Genomic DNA, 19,233 nt, shown 5'->3' on the forward strand with positions numbered 1-19,233 from the left:
TTACTGATTAGGTATCTAGGGCCTCATTTACAAGGTCATTGTGCAACCAGCATGTCATTTTTTTGAGACACACCGGCGGTGCAGTGTGCCTGCTCCTATTTACAAGGCTATGCAAAGTCACCCTGCGTGACTTTTCATGGCTTTGTAAATATGGGCCCCTTTCAGACATTACTCTGCGTGAAAGGGGCATTACATGGGTGTTGCTGTGGGTGTTCCCATGCAACATCCATGGAACTTGAGACATTCTCAGATTAACAAAGTTTTGTAAAGCTTGGAATGCATCAGAATCCTATGCCTCCCCAGGCGAGGTGTAGGTATGGCACAATGAGAAATACTTTTTTTCTCATTGTTTTATCCTCTTTCTATGCGTGCTGCATTCTGCAGCATGCACAGAAAGAGGAAAATGCCATCAATTATTATTTTTGTGCAGAAAGGTGTCCCTTTCTGCAAAAAAAAAAATCATCCCCACAACGCAGGCACCGTTGCAACAAGACACAAGGGTGCCTGCACTGGCACATGGCAGCCAACTGTGAGCCAGAGCAGGTGAAAGCACTCAGATGTTTCGTATTGTTAATATTACGTATCCCTGTGCTTTTACAATGACGCAGCTCAGCGCAGAAAAATGGCTTGCGTCGCAGCACCATTTTTTAGGTCTCGCGCGTAGCGTTGCAGTGCGCAGAACTGCTCGTGCAGCGAGAGTCCTTTTGTATGGGTTTCAGAAACGGAGCCTGGAATCACACACGCTCGTGCATGTGCTTTTCCTTTCGTGGCCCGCTATTGGCCTTTGCGTGCGTGTTTTTTACTAAGACAGCACGCAATAGGCCAAAGGCGGGCGCCCATGGCCTATTGGTATCTATTACGTGCAACAAAGGCCATGTGGTTTCAATTATCATGCCCAGACACGGGCGCGATGATTGAAACCACATTTTTCACTGTGGCGCGCTCGCACACCACTCGCGCGCGTGTTTTTTATTTTTGCAATAGCAAACGCTTTCACTGCCGCTTGTTCACTAAAGCAATCCCTTTCACTTTCGCGATTTCCTGTGTCAATCGTTTGCAGAGTGCCTTGTGTCTGCGTACTACCTTTGGCGCACCTGCATGTTTCCATTTCTTTCACCTGCTCCTCGCCGCGTGCGAGGACTTACATGAAGATGGAGGTTCTGGGCTCTCTACGGGGGTCACTACATGAGCAGGGCTGAGGTTGCAATGCCAGGTACCCATTATTTCTTTTGGTTTCAGCCCTAATGTCTCATTTAAATTTTTTCACTAAAACGATCGCTTTCACTTTCGCGATTTCCTGTGTCAATCGTTTGCAGAGTGCCTTGTGTCTGCGTACTACGGGCAGCGCACCTACATGTTTCCGTTCCTTTCACCTGCTCCTCGCCACGTGCGAGGACTTCCATGAAGATGGATGTTCTGGGCTCTCTACGGGTGTCACTACACAAGCAGGGTTGAGATTGCAATGCCAGGTACCCATTATTGCTTTGGGTTTCAGCCCTGGTGTCTCATTTCAATTGTATTGTGTTCCGTGCGTTGTAGTGTTACTTCAGCTTGATAAAAGATCGGATGGGATCTGACCTCGGTGTCTGCCTGGGGCTGGAGCTCCTTTCTGTTCTTCCCTCCCCCTTCTTCCATCACTTCTGACTCAGCTATGACCCACTCACACAGCCCAACCCTTGCAGGTCCCAGGGATGGCATGAGGGCAAGTTCGGTGGTTTGGATTGTGGGATCTGTCTTTGGGTTTTGTGGAGCAGGCATTGGGAATGAGTGAATGAATAAATGTGTGAGGTACAAAGCCTGTTGTCCATTGGGAAGTTGCGGAATGGAGCAGCTACATCGTTGTCATTGGATGTCGTCATGGCAAGACCGTAGGAGGAGGGTGTCAGGCAGGTGCTTTGCAGAGAGTGGACAGACAGGACAGCGTGCGTGTACTGTGCAGGTAAGATAGTTAAGTCCTAGCTTGTTGCACTGTAGAATTTGCACACTATAGTAACTGGGCAATTTTTATTCTGCAAAATGTGGAGTGTTTTTCATGTGTTTATATATTTCGGGTCTATACCACCACTATTGCTTTGTGTTCATCGAATTTGCTTTGAGGTGTATGATTTTCCCACTCTTTTTTCAGAGTTTTCTCGGGGGAGAGCCCCCTAAACTCCCATTGTGACGGTCGTGCCCACTAGCCTAGCTCGCTTGTGATGCAGCACACATCAACGGTTTTTGTGCCTCAACACTTTCAAATGCAACCAACCACCACTGATCGCCAGAGCTCTCTTACCTCCTATTACAGACCACTAACAATTTTGAAACTACAAAAAGAGGCATTTTTTTGTGAGTTGGGGTGTAACATTAAAAAGGTGTAAAGAGAGATTTGTCTCATTAGAGGCCTTTCTTTGAACCTCTTTGTATCAGTATGTGTCTAGATTTATAGCTCATTTTTCTCCAGTAAGCCCATCCGTACATGTCGACAATGTTGCAATTTTCCCTTTAATATACAGCATATACTCCTCGCTCAATCAGGGCAGATTCTAATATTCTATAAACATGGGCCACGTTCGCCCAATTCTCAGGAACCCAGTGCTGGCACTATTGTACTGGACAACTGCAGACCGATCATGGCCCTCCCATTCTTCTCTAAGATATTGTTCAAGTGTGTCGCCAACAGTTTACAGTTTTATATGTGATTCAGCAGATTGTGAACATGGAGCAACATGGCAGGGGGAGCAAATGGAGGACTTTCAGGATACATGAAAATCTATTAAATGTACTAGTGGCTTGATCCATCTGGCAGTGGCGGGAAGGACGATCATATGTGATGCTTGGGCACCAGCAAGTGTGGCAGTGACCCAGTTCAGCAGACAATGGGCCAGGCTTGGGCAGATGTTTTGAAGTCTGATCAGAGAAACTTGCCTTCATTAAATGTGTCCTCTCCAGAGGTAGTGGTACTAGGAGAACCTTATGCAGGAATCCTCACTTTCTGGGCAAGTCACACAAGCTATACAATGTACGTTATTTCTTTTTTATACGCATTAACAATTGTTTGCGAGTCTTTTAGCACTCCTGTTCATCCTAGGGTGACAGCCGACAAAACCGGATTTCCTCCTTTCATCAGGAATATCATGTGTCATTGAGCACTGGGGCTCTACGAACCTTTTACTATCTTGCTGCATTGTTAGCTTTAATATGGACCTTTTTCTTGAAATGCAGACTGTCCTGGCTTTCAGTGTAAGACACCCACGTGCTGTAGATTTTCTCCTGAGTTGGACATGCAGCTGACTTTAATTTAGGCGTGCACCTTAGGTCAGTGTTGTGACCCTCCTTCCGCAGGTTAAAAGCATCTGAACTAAAGGGAACAGTTCGAGATCCATTGTGTTACACCTCATCACTAACTATAACTAAAAGGAGTAAGGGGCGCAGCCTTTCATTTAAATTGCACCGTAGCCTGTATTTTATGCTCTGGGGTCGCTGGTCACATCTGTATAATGTGTTCCCACCAGGCCTCCTTTACTGAGTGTCAGGAAACTAAAGCAACATTAGTTAATGTGTTTTGTACACACACAGGGATGGGAGTGCTGGAAAGTTGCAGACTAAGCAATCAAGGGAGTGTTTTTTAGGTGTACTTTATTTTAGTGTGATACACATCACTCCCTCCCCCGTCACTTACTTTATATCCCCACTGCAATACGTTTCGTGAGGATGCCGATGCTGCCCTGTTTCATGTGTTTTCATTCCTGATTAAGCCACTCCCAGGACCACACTGCCTCCGCATATTCCCTACCTCCTCCCTCACAGATGCCAAGCCAAGACTCCAGGGGGAGGAGGGGAAACGAAAAAGGCAAACAAGCGCTCCAGCTGCCCTTTCGTCCCTCCCTCCCAGTCAGGCGCTATCCTCCAACCATGGTGTAAATACACAGATGGCCACGGCTCATCCCGTCGTTTGGTGCTGCTTGTTGTACACTTATACAGAAATACACGATTCCAGTTTTTTGTCTGGGTGGAGCACTTTAGCGTGTACAAAACAGAAGGTTTTAACTATTTCATTGTTTTATATTGTGCTTGGATTGTTGTGCTTTGATTTCTGAAGCGGACAGTCTCCTGAGCATCAAGTCTGCATATGCAGATTTATTCTTATTTGTAACTCGTAGGGTGAAAGCACAACGTTTCATACAAGGTGGCAGGGCAGCCAAGAACGTGGGGCTAAATTTCTTTAAAAAAAGTAAATAAATAGAAACAAGCATTTGCAATGCAATAGGTCTCGCATTTTTGAGAGTTTAAGCTATTGTAATTGTAAATGACAATGCCTTTTATTTATATTTAAAAAACCACAACATAAATAAAAGGCATTGTCATTTACAATGCCAATAGCTCAAACGCTCGTAAATGCGAGACCTTTTGCAGTGCAAATGCTTGTTCTTATTTCTAGGAGTTTGTACAAGAATGTCTGTAGCGTTTTTGAAAGTCAATTGTCTTTAGATTCTCGAGACTTTAGTAGTTGAAGAATTATCTTCTTAGTTCCTGGTTGAATAAAGTTTTTTCTGTTTTGGATCGAGCCATTTGGGCATAACATTAAGGGTTCAGGTGGAGTTTTCGGTCCGAATGTGTGGCATTTCGGAGCTGAAGTATGTTTTTGTTTCTGCGCTGACGTGGTCTGAACCAAACCACTGTGACCCGTGTCTTTCGGAACCGAAGTGTATGTTCGTTGAATCGGACTTGGTGGAAGTGAAGGCCACTGCTGTAGGCCAAAATGTTGATGCTGAGCCCGAGGGCGGGGCTTCCGAATCTTTATGACACTGCACGCCATGGCTTTTTTGCAGTGGCAGACCGGAAGCAGTTTTTTCGGATGGGACCGATATTTAAGTTTTGGGATCAGGGACAAGTGTACTCACAATTCGATTTTTTTTAGCCAAATCAACACTGGCTGAATTCTGTTCAATGTTGGAGCCAGAGTCGGAATCATGAACGGATGATGATTCCGCTTGGGCTGCTGAAGCTTCCACTTCTTCGTCTTGCCGACCGAGGATGTCCGGTGAGTTGTTTGACTGTCTACGCTGCGTTTCTTGGCGTTGGGCACCTTGGTCTCGGAGCGTCTTTTTAGACCGAAAGGATCTGCAGACCTCACAGTTTTCCTCTCGATGATTGGGCAAGAGGCATAAATTGCAAACTGAATGCTGGTCGGTGTGAAGATACTTCCAGTGGCAATTCGGACAGAAACGGAACGGAGTACATTCCATCAGCAGTTTATTCTCGAAGATTTCTTTAGAGGTGGAAGAGGCCCGACCGAGTGTGGCCCATAGGCCGTGGAAGGGAGTCAAAGACCTCAACGTGCAAACATTTATTTGTGCGCAACGCACATCTAGTAACGCAATCGAGACAATAGCATCAATTGACCGTTTATTAGCGAATCGGAGGAAGCTGGAGAGAATTTCGAACCGGAGCGCGGGAGATTACATCAGAACCTATCGGTGGAAAAAAGGATTCTGAAGGAATTGATGCCAATGAGCACTATCACCAAGAAGAGTCACACAACCTCGTGACTTGAACAACTCCTTAAAAGAAAAATTAAAGAGTTAATGCGCAAATTGTATCTCGCGTTTAGGCTGGTCTTGCGCGCCTCGGAGGCTCTGGGCGGAAAACATTTCAGCTTCAAGAATGTTGCCGAGCTTCCCATCCGGTTCTAAGAACTGACAACAGTTCGCTCATCCGGAATGAAGCATTTCCAAACACTGTAACCCCCTGTGAAGTTCATCAACAAGCATCGGCCACACGCGCGCCTCGCGCTTAAAGTTTAAAAAAAAAAACGGGGAAAAAAGACAAGCCCGGCGGAGCGTGGCGCGCGCGCGCTTGGGGGCGAGGGAGCGCATTCCAGGCTGGGGAGCGGACCCTTTGAAGTGCTCCCAAAAAGCGGATTGCATGGCAGCACGATGCGCGTGATTGTGCGCGTGCTAGCCATGCAATCCACTTTTTGGGAGCACTTTTCAAACCCGCTTTCTATAGTCTCGCTTTGCGATCGCTTACGCGATAGCAAGGTCGAGACCTAAAAAAGCAGGCAGATGCCGCATTTCTTTCCCATTTGTATACTTTTGTAGCAATAGCGGCATGCCACACTTTTGCTTGTCCTCCTTTATGGTTCCCCTATCTTACAGCTCTACTGTGTGTCTGCTCCGTTATTTTTCATTAAAGTGACGTGTCTGGCTGCATTTCATGTTTTTTTTTCTCCTTTTAAGGTCAACTCGTAAATAAATGGCTTTGTGATTTACAATGCCAGTAGCTCAAACTCTAATAAATGCGAGGCCTATTGCATTGCAAATGCTTGTTTTTTTAAATGAGGCCCCTAGTATCGTGGAAAGAACAGATATTTTGCAGGTGCCTTGTAGAAATGTGTATATTTATGACAGTTTGGTCATTTTTAGGTCTTGCCTGTGAAAGAGTATGTGCTGCTTGCGCATGCACTCTAGCTTGCAAGACATATGTTATACAGCAAGGGGATTTACCAATGCTTGTTATGTGTGCAGCATAAGCGGTGAGCTCATATATATGTTGGGTGATTGTGAACAGTGTGAGTGAATGCAGCATGAGTTTTGCGAGTGTAGGGTGAAAGGTGTGCCGATGTGAGTGCAGGGTGAGCTACATGAGTACAAGGTGAGAGAAGGGTCCATGTGAGTGCCGGGTGGGAGGAGTGCACACAGAATGAGAGGAATGAGTGCAGGGTGGGTGGTGTGAGTGATGTGAATGCAGAGTGAGTTATGTGCCTGTGTGTGTACTGTGAGAACAGTGTATCTGTGTGATTGCAGAGTGAGCACAAGAGTGAAGGGTACGGTGTGCTAGTGGGTGCATGGTGAGAGAAGTTAGTGGTGTGTCCCTGTGAGTTCTAGCAGACAATTGTGCCTATGTGCAAGAAGAGTGAGCTGCGTGAATGCAGGCTGAGCAGTGTGCCTGTGTGAGTGCAGGGTGAGAGAAGAACGTTGAGGGTGAGTGGTGTGAGTTCAGGTTGAAAGTTGAGCCTGTTTGAGTGATGTGAGAGCAGGGTGAGTGGGAAGCCCATTTGAGTGAAGGGTGAGCTGTGTGAGTGATCAGAGTGCCTATGTAAGTGCAGGATGAGAGATGTGCCCATGTGAAAGTAGGGAGAAAAGAGTGAGTACAGGGTGAGTGATGTTAGTGCAGGGTGAGGGATGTGCCCATTTGAGTTTGGGTGTGGGTGAAAGTGCAGAGGTGAGTGGTGAGACTGCAGGGTGAGAGTGACAGGTGAGTGCAGGCTGAGAGGTGTGCTCCTGTGGGTGCATGGTTAAGAGGAGGGTGAATGGCACGAGTGCATGGTGATCGTTGGAAATACAGTGGGACCACAGTGAGTGCACGGTGAGAATGATGGGTTAGTTGTCTGAATACAGGCCAGCCACTTTAAGAAACTCAGCATATTTGTTATCCGTGGTACTAAGTGGGGTCTCGGATATAATTTGTATTATGGCATCCATCAAGGATGGAGGGTGGAGGAAATAAATAATTTGTGGGTCCTGCAACAAAATTCCAGACAATTGATATGCCTTGATATGTGATATATTGCTATGACTTGAAAGTGGAAAGAATGTGGCATAACTGCCAAAGCTGCTGACTTTGAGTTGGTGAACAAGTTTCAAGTCTAAGCGCCAGCTCAACTTCTTGTGATCCTGGGCAAATCACTTTATCTCCCTGTGCCTTCAAATATGAATGTGTCCTTGGTTAATGTAACTGGTGTTCAAGCAAAGTGCCTCAATACCTTCGGGCGGAGTTCGAGCTGTATAAAACTGCCAAAAAACAAAGCCTAAGGTTACTTTTCAGAACATGCATTCTCACACTATGGCGGGAAAAGTAATTTGCAACTTTATGGAATAGGCAGAGTGGAGATGCAGGGGCTCTAGGAACGGGTGAAAAAACAACAAAGCCTCGTTATCAAATAAATGGTCTCTTAAGATCTGAGAAATACTCTGCGGCTTCGATAAGACGCCAGATCCGCCAGCCCAGAGCAGCTCAAGAACTGTCTGTCTGTTTGTCCGGGAAGCTATCTCAGCCCAGGCTGACACACATGATTGGGGGGGAGGGGGCGACAGCCCTTTGAACCATATGGGCGTTGCGCGCCGTGTGGCTACTAGCCCAACTTTGGTGCAGGTCCAGTGGGGCGACAGTGGCACCACCATTGGCTGCATATAGCTCCCACGTTTTCCACTCTTCGGTGTGGCGTCTCCCTATGATCAGTTAGCTAGTCCGCGAGTAATAGATGGCCTGGGAATAGGGGGCACCGGTTTCTGGTGCCCCAATGGTCACAATCCTACTCCAGACTATGTGACTGTTTTAGGTCAGCTCTCCTCTCCTCCCAAAGTGATGCCCACAATGTGCGATGCAGTTGAATGGTCAGTCAGACCATGCAGAACCTTAGAAAGGAATGGTCACCTTACTCATGGCTTCGTCCTCCAATTCCTCTTTATAATGCTGTACTTTTAGGGAAAAGCTTAATCTACTAGTGGAGCCTGCACAGTTGAGCAGCACTACTCCCGGCTTTTGTATGGATGTTACTCGAAATGTGTATTCATTATGGAGTTTTCTTCCTAGGAAAGCAAGGGGCAACACTCACACAAGGTCACCCATCTATTTACCAATGCCCCCTCTACAAAAGGTGAAACCTAAAACCCATTGGCTTAGCCAATGTTTATTTGCCATGCCAATATACGTTCTACATTGCTCAAGAAGTTATAATGAGTTTTTAGGGCAGAGTTGGAGACTGTGCTGAAACCATCTGAGGGGGTAGTGAAGCGCCGAAAAACTCTGTTGTTGTAATTGAAGTCAGTAGATCTCTGCTCTTTGAAACTTTTTTTTTTTCTTATTCCTACGTTTTCATCACTTTATTTGCGGTTCGGTAACGTGCTCTTTCCTGTCTTTCACAGAAAATCACCGAAATCGAGGGCCTGCCATCGCGGCATTCGTGGTAATGGTGATTGTGCTGATAGTGGCAGCGGCCGCAGCACTACTCTGTGAGTGCGGTGCATCATTTTTTCACATTGTAGCTCCTTTCTGCAGCTGATCACCTCAAAATTAATTGAGCCCGAGTTTTGCTAATTTCGTCAGTGACCCCCTGCGCATCTGATTATTTCAACGTATTGTGTCCCTTTTTTAAGTGACAGGCAAAACATTTCTAAAAATAAATGTATATTTTTATTTTTCAGGTTGTCAAAGGAGCCCTCAAACAGCGCACGCAGAAAACAATAAAGTAAGACATGCCTTCTTGAAGAGCGTAACTCCACTTGCATTACTTAAACATTTTTCTTTATGTGTCGATAAAGTACATGTCCTACAGGTCCCGTTGTATACCTTGTAGAAACACTGAAGTATATGCACAGATCTTGGCACATGTTATTAGAATGGCACCGAATTATCGAGTACTACTAAAATATCAAATAGAGAAATGGGTAAAAAAAAGTGTTTAAACTGACAAGGTGCACTGAATTCTACTGGTGGTTGTTTTGAGTGTGAAACAAAAACCATGCTGTTGTTAATAATACATTAATAATCCTCCTAAGAACGACCAGTAGTAGCAGATCTACATCTAATAATTTCTCAAGCATCTGCATTATCTTTGGTAGTAGCACTACCTGCGAGGGGAAGAGGAGTAGTTATGATATTAGTAATCTGTGTCAACTTTCAAACTTTCGGAAGCGTGAATAGCCTTCCTAAGTGAAACTTAAACTTAAAAGATGAAGCAATCAAGCAAGAACCTGCAAAACGTATCTGTACATAGTTCATCCTTCCTCATCCAGAAGACACTTTTGAAAAACATCTAGTCGATGTGTGCGTTAAATGTCTAAAGATTGTCTACTAAGAGATACATTTTCCCGGCATTTTACATGATGGCCTGCTCTTTACTAAGAGGTGTAAAGCAGCATCTTACAATTCTGCTTTTTACTTCCTCTCATTTTCTAATCCTGTTCTCTTTTATATGTTGATCAGTTATTTCTTTTCCGGAGGGAAATGCCTGTAGCCAGTTCAGGGGAGGCAGGAGAAAACCTTTATTAAAACGAGCTCTCCTGTGTCCTGTTTCCTGCTCAGCGAAATGGACAAGACATGTTTTTTTTTTTTTATAAATCTGTGAAATTAAAAAGTTTTGTGAAATTGCATAATTCTGTTATGAAGAAAAGCAAAAGAAAAAAGGGCCTGATTTGGATCTTGGCGGGACTACCGTTGTCCCGCCATGGGGGCAGTTGGAAGTACTCCGTTAAGCTGACGGCCGTATTTAGAAGTGATATTGTTGCAGGGATCTTGCTCAGGAAAAGAGCTATGCCTGGGATCATAGAACATTAGTACATAAGGACTAAGTCACCACACCATCTCAGTACCATGAGCCCTAGTCCGACTAGCTATAGTGTCTCACTTGCTCTCCTAACCATATCCAGAGATAAGTGAATTGACACCCAAGAACACAACACTACGGCCCTCTCGGGGATCACGATGACAGGACACCCCCTTTCACTAACAATAAAATATAACAGAGACACAAAAGAAGTTTGAAATATTTATTTAAACTATTGTGCTTTTGAATGCAGTATAAGTGCCACAATCAGAAAAAAATGCCTAGCAAAAATACAATCAGCATTGTCAATAACACATACATTATGAAATTATGAAAATCCCTGTTGTATTATAAGACAGAATAGCCTAACTCACCTTCCCTGCTACAGAAGCAAACGGATTATACAGCAAAGATATCTGGGACCCCGTGCCTTAGCATATACAGATGGACGCTCTACATCTCCGACACAGTTGTGATCTTCTCTCAGAAAATGTCGGTCTCTCTCTCTCTGTTACATTGCTGTGCATACCGATATGACCTGGTTTACATGTTCACAAACTACAGCTGCATTTCTGTGTTATGTCTAGGTGCGAGTGCCTGACTAGAACAAAATAACAAGGGATGTTGTTGTTTGACCTTGTCTGCTGATTTCAGACTAAATACCAGAAAAGAACAGAACGAGAAAACAACTTTAGGTTTCTGTGTGAAAATGCAATGTGGCACATAGCAAATGTGTTTATATAGTAACGTGTACAGAGCTAATGAGTCCTGTGACATGCACAGTTAGGCTAACATAGGGAAAACTACAATGGGCCATGTGTGAAACACATGACACCCTTGGTCAGGAAGGTAGTACGTAAAAGGGTAAGAGAATGAAAAGATAGGCAAACTCAAAGACTTCACCAAGATTATAATTATTATGGGGATCCAGCAATTGAAAATTTGGAAAAAGAGGGAATAACTATCCAATAGGTGCATGTCGGAGGAATCCAGTATGTAATCAGCCATAGTAGAAACAAAGGACTCCATGATGGGGTCTGACTCCATATAGATGGCTAGATCTGCGGCCCAGTTAATAAGTTCCAAAGAACAGATATTATCTTCAGCTCCAACCAGTGCAGACACTTCTCACCAGGCAACCTGCGTTGACTTCAATAAAACTCTCATCTAGCAATCACTGTGCCGATTCATAGGAGCTCCTGTTGGCCATTTGCTCCATACTAGGATTTTGCAAAGGTTGCTAACCCAAGGAACAGTCCTGATAATTGGCCATTCGGGGACTCATCAGCAGGTTGAGATCCAGGGGAGTGAGCGTATGTTGAGCCAGGCATATGTCTAGTGCCCATTGAAAGGGTCACCAGGTGCAATGAAATACAGGTTGCACGCAGGTGAGGTAAGCACGGTCGAAGGTTAGACTCCAAACCACATCCAACGCCTAGAGCAGAATCATTCCAAAGATTGAAGCATGCGCTCACGGTAGTTAATGTTTAAAAATCAAAATGGCTAGAGCTGGAATTACTTATAAAGCAGGGGTGGAACTAAAATATATTTTCTCAAAACATAACGTACTCTAGAACTGAGAGTTGACCAAAAAGCACTGAGCATCTTGTTTAAAAATAAAAATATATATATATTTCCAATATTGTAAAAAGTAGAAATCATCATAGCCCTCGCATGACCGTGGATCTTCATCCGTTTCACTTTGGAGGGCTATTTCTGTGAGGCCATTGCGCTCGCTTAGGCCATGCTTATGTGGCTGAGAATGCTTTAAATATTGAAAATTTTAATTTAAAATATTTTCATTCTACGACCACATGCATCGTCAGCCCCTGGGTCAATACATTTTGATTTAAAAAAATCAAAAAGCGAAAAATTATTAGAACTAAGAAACATGAGTGTGGACTTTTTCCTAACATTTGCTAACAGTTGGGTTTTTGCGTCATCGCTGTAGGATGGACCACAGAGTTTTGTGGGATGAACAAGTGGTCTTTTCAGAGCATGTGTGTAGACGTCCTGCACACATGACCCCTTCCTGGTTGAACTCGATGTGCTTATATGGTATGCATCTGATCACTCTCCCTGCGGAGAGAGGTTTCCAAAGGCACCAAAGTAACTCAAATACATTATACTCGGCACAGCAGAAGTTCTGCCCATTTTTTAAAAGTAACTATTTGAACAAGCACTTCTAAAACCAGTAGATCTTGTCTCTAAAAGAGCGAGTTATTGGCCTTTCCAGTGTTTGTTTACAGTCACGCACATGCTTCTTCATCAAATGCATGTGCTCTCATGGCCGGCAATCTTGGAATGGATTTTCTTTAATAGGTCTCTATTAATAAAATAAATCCATTCCAGGAAGTCCACTGATATGCCTGTAGTGTGATGGATGGGCATGTGTGTGTCATGACACGTGTTTCATAACTCTAGGCGCCATTTTTGATTTATCATTCTAGCATGGCAGATAACCATGTTAGAACGTTAAATGAAAATGAAAAAAAAAAGTTGAAGCAAGTATGGGCGAAATGCAGAAAAGTGAGAGTAGCCCAGCAGCACTTGACTACTGCTGGACCCTGGGAAAGAAATTGAAAATAGAAAAAGAAATAGCTCAACATGGGGGTGTGGGATGAAAAGAGAGCGTGACAGGCATAACAAAAAAAAACTTTTTTATCAAAGCGCGTTGGGCAGCATATTGGAGGGAGAGAGCTAGGCAACACATGCACTTCCATGAACTGCTAAATGAAAGAAAATAAAGAATCCTCATGAGTATCCGGTGAAAGGATAGAGCACATCCAGTCAGAACACCGTGATACGAAAATACTCCTGGGCAGAAGAAACCCAATAATGGAGAGAATATCCATTGAATCAGGAGCTGAAATAGGTAATCCCATTCAATAATGTGCAAAAGACTGACCCAAAGTTCGGAGTATCTGTGATATTTTGGAAACAATTGTTCAGCCTATAGCCTACTGATGCGGTCTGTAGCCGAAAACTAAAATGTACAGTACAATACCTCTAGCCATCAATATATCAAAAAGGATTTTCAAAGGGTAGATTTAGTCATTGTGATGATCATTGCCGCTCCTGCTGTAGCAGGGACTCCGTCATTGACATCATTAGAGCGTGATTGGCTTGCTTGCTGGTAAATCCTACCAGGTAAGGAAAGGCCCCGAAAGCACATTCTGTGGTAACAATTTACAAATCTCCATAGAGATGGAAGATCGGCTTTTGAGAACATTCGAACACTGTATGCACCCTCATCACTGATAAGTGGGAGGGTTGCACATCATGAACCAATTCAAAAAAGGATTGTCCTCAGTTTGTGTGAATAATTGGCCTTTTTCTGTATTGTGGTAATTACAGCCCTAGTAGTATCAGGTTAATTTGTGTAGCACTTTCACCTCCAACATCATTCCCTGTTAAACCTTATTGGAGGTCTTATCTGTATAATATATTAATTTCCCTTTAAAGCTTCATGAAATTGGCAAACTCCAATTTTGGTTTAGAAGATGTTCGTCCATCTTATAGCACAATTCCAACACAGCTTTATATTGGATGAGCAAACATGCGCTTTAAGGTAACCCTTTTTGTCAAGGCTCAAATCATGAGATTGTGACGGTGGTATTCATGATATTTTTAAAATTTAATCTAATGAATGTAATCTTAAATCATCAATAGTTTTATCCTCAAGATTTATGTCTTCTTCAGTTTGAACTTTCATTCTTGTATTTGTACAGTATTATGTCTCGCATTTATACTCCCCTTCCTCCCCACAAAGTGGCATCAGGAGACAGAGTGGAACCCCTCTTGTTACAAATGGTCCTCTTGCTGCCACATGGCAGGGGATCTGAACACATACTCAGCTAGTGAGACCCTGTCGGAGACTTACATGGTGTTTTTGATGCTTCAATATTCTCATGGGCATTTACTCCTGTGAGCTATATATGTGTATTCCCAATGTTACATTGATTTCCCTTTTATTTTACTATTTACATCTTTTATGATCACTATTGATTCTCATTTGCTTGGGTAAGAAAGCAAGAATCTCTTAACAATGTTTATTCAATAACATCCTTCTTTGTGGAATATTTGCACTCTCACACTTTTAGATATTTGGGGTTGTACAAGTCTTACCTTCTGCAAGCACGTTGGCAAAATAGAACCTGAATTAATTCCTCAAATTTCTACTCGCATGCCTGCTAATATAGACCCTTCAACCTGAGCAGATCCTGAAGATATTTTGCTGTTCTCAATATAGCAATCAGAAACTAGATAAAGAACTCCCTCTGCAATGTAAAAATAAAATCTTCTCGCAGAAAATCTAGTCCTTCCTAAACAATCTAGCAGCCAATAAATCGGAAAATGTCAGCTGATTTAGGCATGATGTAAATCCTACATCGGTGATCTAAAAACTCAAAATAAGAACAAAGCAAAGCAGGAAACTTACCAAAATAAAGAAGCTAAGAGAGTATACTTCTCAGACTAGTCCTATTATCCTGCGAAAAAGCTGGGTTTGAACCACTCTTAAAAAAAAAAATGAGTTAGATTGATCAGATTCCAATAATTTTGTTCAATCTCTCTGCTTTCATACTTATGTTATTTTGTTATCTTATTTTATTGGGAGCTTGTTTCTGAATATCAAAGTAAAAACGAATGACCTTTGCACCCTGTGAGCTTTCTCCGAGGGTGTGGGTTTATTATGTGTATGCTCCTCACCTCCAGGCTTTTCTTGACAGTGATGTACAAAGAAAATCAAGACCTTACACTGTCCACCCTAAAGAGGGTGGTTGATCTAATGCCCTTTTTCCGACTGCCCCTATTCCACCGGATGAACTTTTCCATTGATAGAGCCAACCGGGCTCTGTCAACAGCATCCTTAATGTCTGCCTGTCTCTAACTGAGGTGGACTGGCCGAGGGTTTAGTAAAGAGGGTACTCCATTGCGTTTGTGAATTAATACCGCAAAACAAAGCCCTGCGAAAAGATGGCAAGTGTAGAGATCAGAGACTATCCAGTCTTATTACTGTATCAGTTTAGTGCTACCTCCCTGTCTGAGTCCATTTCCCTTGTGGTCCTCCAATTTCCCCGATTCATATTATTTGTCATCTGTGTCTTAGCATAGGGTCAGATGGGAAATGTATTCTTTCATCAGGGTCCCCCTTGGGTCATTCACAGACATTCATTTCTGGAGTGCAGCTCTCACACTCCTCTGGGAAGGTATAATGGCACTCACGCCAAAATTCGGCCTGTGAGTTTACCCTTCACTCATTTCCGTCAAAACTTGAGAATTGTTATGTAGTCTGGAGCTTTTGAAACCATTGTAAATTTTATTTTTGACTACAGCCTCTTGATCTTTGCACAATTGCTTTTGATGAGATAGTTGAGTTCAGCTGCCTTTCCTAGTAAATCTACTTTATTAAACCTACCTGCCACTTGGCCGAAGTGCTGTTTTTGTTTTACCTTAGACATCTGCACTATGATAAGTATCTGGGAAGTCTTTTACAGTGGTGAATGTCTTAGTACCACTTTTGCAATACTTGTCTGTGGTTTCTATCTGAACATGTGTAATATAAAACATTGATTTATAAAATAGAAATATAAAAACCAACGATGCCTGTGCTGTCTTGTACCGTTGGGGTGGGGCATGCTGTACAAATGTGAGAAATAAAAAAATACAATTGATCCATTTTCTCATTTTGTTCTTTTCAGGAAGGAGTACCTCTATGGAATGGTAAGGAACAGTGAATATTCAATGGTGTCACATATTTCCCAAGCATGTATTGTATTCGTATTTTTAAATTAAACCAACATCGCTGAAGGTAAATCATCAGTGACTATATATTCAAAGCCTATGCATCAAGAGTATTTGGCATAATTTATACATTAGGTGATCCTGCATTCACATAGGAGGCTATTATCGCTAGACAATTGCTCAAATGTCAGGGTTAGCTATGATTCTTTCACATGCAGGACAAGAACAGGCAAACTCTTGTGCAGCCAAACAGGCACGTTCTCTCTCTCGCTCTCCTGCTTTCTTGCTCTCTCTCTCTCTTTTCAGAACACGGATACAGGGTCACTAGGGAAAACTAAGTAGCTAGTGCATCGAGCCACCCCAGCAGTTCCTTCAGGGGAATAGCATTGCCTGCATATCTCAGCCATAAGAGGGCTCAGAAGACATACCGCAGGCAGAGTGCCGCATAGGGGATATAACAATAGACTTCATCACAGTGCATCCAGCCATTGCAGAATAACACTTGCGGCCAGGTTCAGTTTAGAATGGATGACCAGCCTGCTACAGACCCCCAGAATTAGTAAATGGCGCGATGAATGAAATGCAGCCAGGTGAGCACATGGTATAGGGTATGATGCATGGTGCCAGGGGAGGTGAGTGATGGTGGCAACTTGTGAAACGGGGCAGAACTCCCTCCATTAGATTTTCTAAAACATTTTTCTATCACTCCTGGCACAATATACAGGGAGCATAATGTTTGACTATTGGACGCTCAGCATAATGTTTGAATGTTGGGTGCTTGCTGCAAATTAGGCCTGGTGATCAATATTTATAATAATTACTCTTCTCAGCTCTGTGGGTTCTTCACACTGTTTTTCTCAGCGCCGAGACGCCTATGGGCATTTGTTTGCGCTTTATAAATTTCAAAAATAAATAAATAAATATGCCTTATGCATGTTTGTCTTGAGCCTTGAATAAGCCTGTACCAAGATTGTTTTATGGTCTACCAACCGTGGTCCATGCATGTAACAACGGTGGGGCGAGGGAAAATTAAATAAATAAATAATTTTCCCTCGGCATCGTCCCTCAAAATCACCCCTTACCGGGTCCCACCACCCCACGCAGTTACCTGCACGGACCGCGGCTGTGGTCTATGTGAATTGTTTTGATCATGCTGAGTTTTTACACATCTTATGTGTTAGAGAAATCTAAAAAAACACATTTAAAAGTGAATCAACTGATGAAAGATGCCAGTAGCTCCAACGAATCGATCGTACAGCCTGGCGTCTATTTTTAAATATGCGCAGGGTCACATTTTTCTTTCAAAGTTAAGGTAAGGCTGTGTTTATTTTACATAATCTTCAGGCTGCAGATAGCAGGGCCTGATAATGAGCATTGCTGGAGTCAGATTTATGACCCTGGGCACAGAGGTGAAGAACTGAAGTGCTTATGCATTTAAATCTTTAATAAAAGTCCTTGTCAACTCAGTATTGGACATGAGAGCAAAATGATGTTTCTGAATGCTTTTAAATGGGAGAAAACTAAAATGTCGAGTTAACTTGATGGTTAAGTTAACTCTTCATTTTAATTTTATCCCTTTTCAAAGTGTTGCATTTACAAACAGCAGGTCCCTTGCTCCCTGTGGCCAGTAGACACTGTGCCATATTTATAAAGGAAAGATATTGTAATTTTTTCAAATGGGAGAAATTTAAAGTGGATAAAGATAATTCTATGAAACATTGAGTGAATGTTTTTCTCCACTTTCAATTAAGCCAATTACATCTTAATACTGTATGAAGCAAGTTTCTTCACTTTAAACTGCTCCTATTTAAACAAATGGCTGTATTTTCCAATAATAAATATGGCACTGTGTCTACAGGCCATTGGGTGCAGAATGCCTGCTGTTAGTAAATGTGACACTTTGAAATGGGAGAAAATTTAAATGATGATTTTTATGGAATTTATATCAACATAAAGTTAACTCTTTAGTTTAATTTTCTCCCATTTCAAAGTGTCGCATTTACATACAGCTGGCATTATTAATATTATTATGTATATTTTGTAAAAAAGGATTACCAGCGCTCAGCTGGCACGGTTCTGTGGTCACTCTAGCGTTTAATCACCAAAAGCAGCAGAATTTAAGACGAATTAGAGGAAGGAAATAACCAGGGTTTTGAGGGTTTCCTGAACACTGGGAATGAATCGCATTCTTTCAATATTGTAGGCACACGTTTAAGGATGTAAATAAAGTTGTAAAACCATCAATTAGAATAAGTAGATATTCAGTTGAGGTCAACACCAGAAATGTCTTTGCAATGAAATTTAATAGTGCGTTTCTTCAAATGGTTTGAAAAGGGAAAGCAACCAGCCGACACGTGTTTCGTCAATGGGAAACAATCCGTGACTCTTCAGGGCTGGGAAGGACACAAGAAAACACAATAAAGAAACCAAATGGGACAAAGGAAAATTCAGAGTGAGAACGACGAAAAGCACCCAAACGGTGAGGACCCTACAGGAATGGTGTAGAAGAGGTGTATTAAGGCATGGGCGAAAAAACATTTCCAAAAGCTAACATAGTCACTTCATGGTGGTGTTAAGTGGGATGCACATATATCAAGTGGTGCAGAGTGAGAAGATGTGCGACACAATTATTGAGGGAGGCCAAATCATAATTGTAAGGCATAAGCCTAGTCGCAAGTGACAAGTCAAACCAAAAAGTGTCAAGTGGAGTCTATACGTAGAGTCGAACACGTAAAAACAAACACGCTGCCGAGGGTAAATAAATGCAGTTCCTTTCAGCAGGGTCAGGCTATGGATGCGCGTTTAAGAATGAGAAAAGGAGGGAGAGGAAGAGAGGAAACGACACGTAGTAGAGATACAAAAATAAGTGTGCGTGAGTGACATCCTGAAGCGGATATGTAAGGAGAAAGTCCCATCAGTGTGAACAAGCAGTAAGAGAACTAAGAAATGTGTTGGTGGTACAGTAGAACAAGAAACACAAATGCGTAAAACATCACACTGGCAAAATGCGCTAATTCGCGAGAGAGTTTCGACTAGGTAAGTGAGGACAGTAAGTGCAAGAGCACGAGGAGCAAAGAAAGGAAAGAACGTGAAAATCGGACACTCGGCGGGCGTGATTGGAGGAGGTAGAAAAGGGAATCTACCTGAGTAAGAGTGACCATGGCCGGGAGAGTAATCAG

At 42.9% G+C, this 19,233-nt stretch overlaps 1 protein-coding gene across 2 annotated transcripts in view; it reads left to right on the forward strand.

Moving 5' to 3' along the window:
* Positions 1-19,233, forward strand: part of FAS (Fas cell surface death receptor) — a 223,176-nt gene that overhangs the window by 117,846 nt on the left and 86,097 nt on the right. For both annotated transcript variants that reach the window (XM_085605713.1, XM_085605721.1), the window contains exons 6-8: positions 8,910-8,996; positions 9,189-9,232; positions 16,012-16,033. In XM_085605713.1, coding sequence (XP_085461839.1) covers positions 8,910-8,996; positions 9,189-9,232; positions 16,012-16,033 — 153 coding nt within the window. The remainder of the gene's footprint in view (positions 1-8,909; positions 8,997-9,188; positions 9,233-16,011; positions 16,034-19,233) is intronic.

Source organism: Triturus cristatus, chromosome 1_2 (assembly GCF_964204655.1).
Source record: "Triturus cristatus chromosome 1_2, aTriCri1.1, whole genome shotgun sequence".
NCBI lineage: Eukaryota > Metazoa > Chordata > Amphibia > Caudata > Salamandridae > Triturus > Triturus cristatus.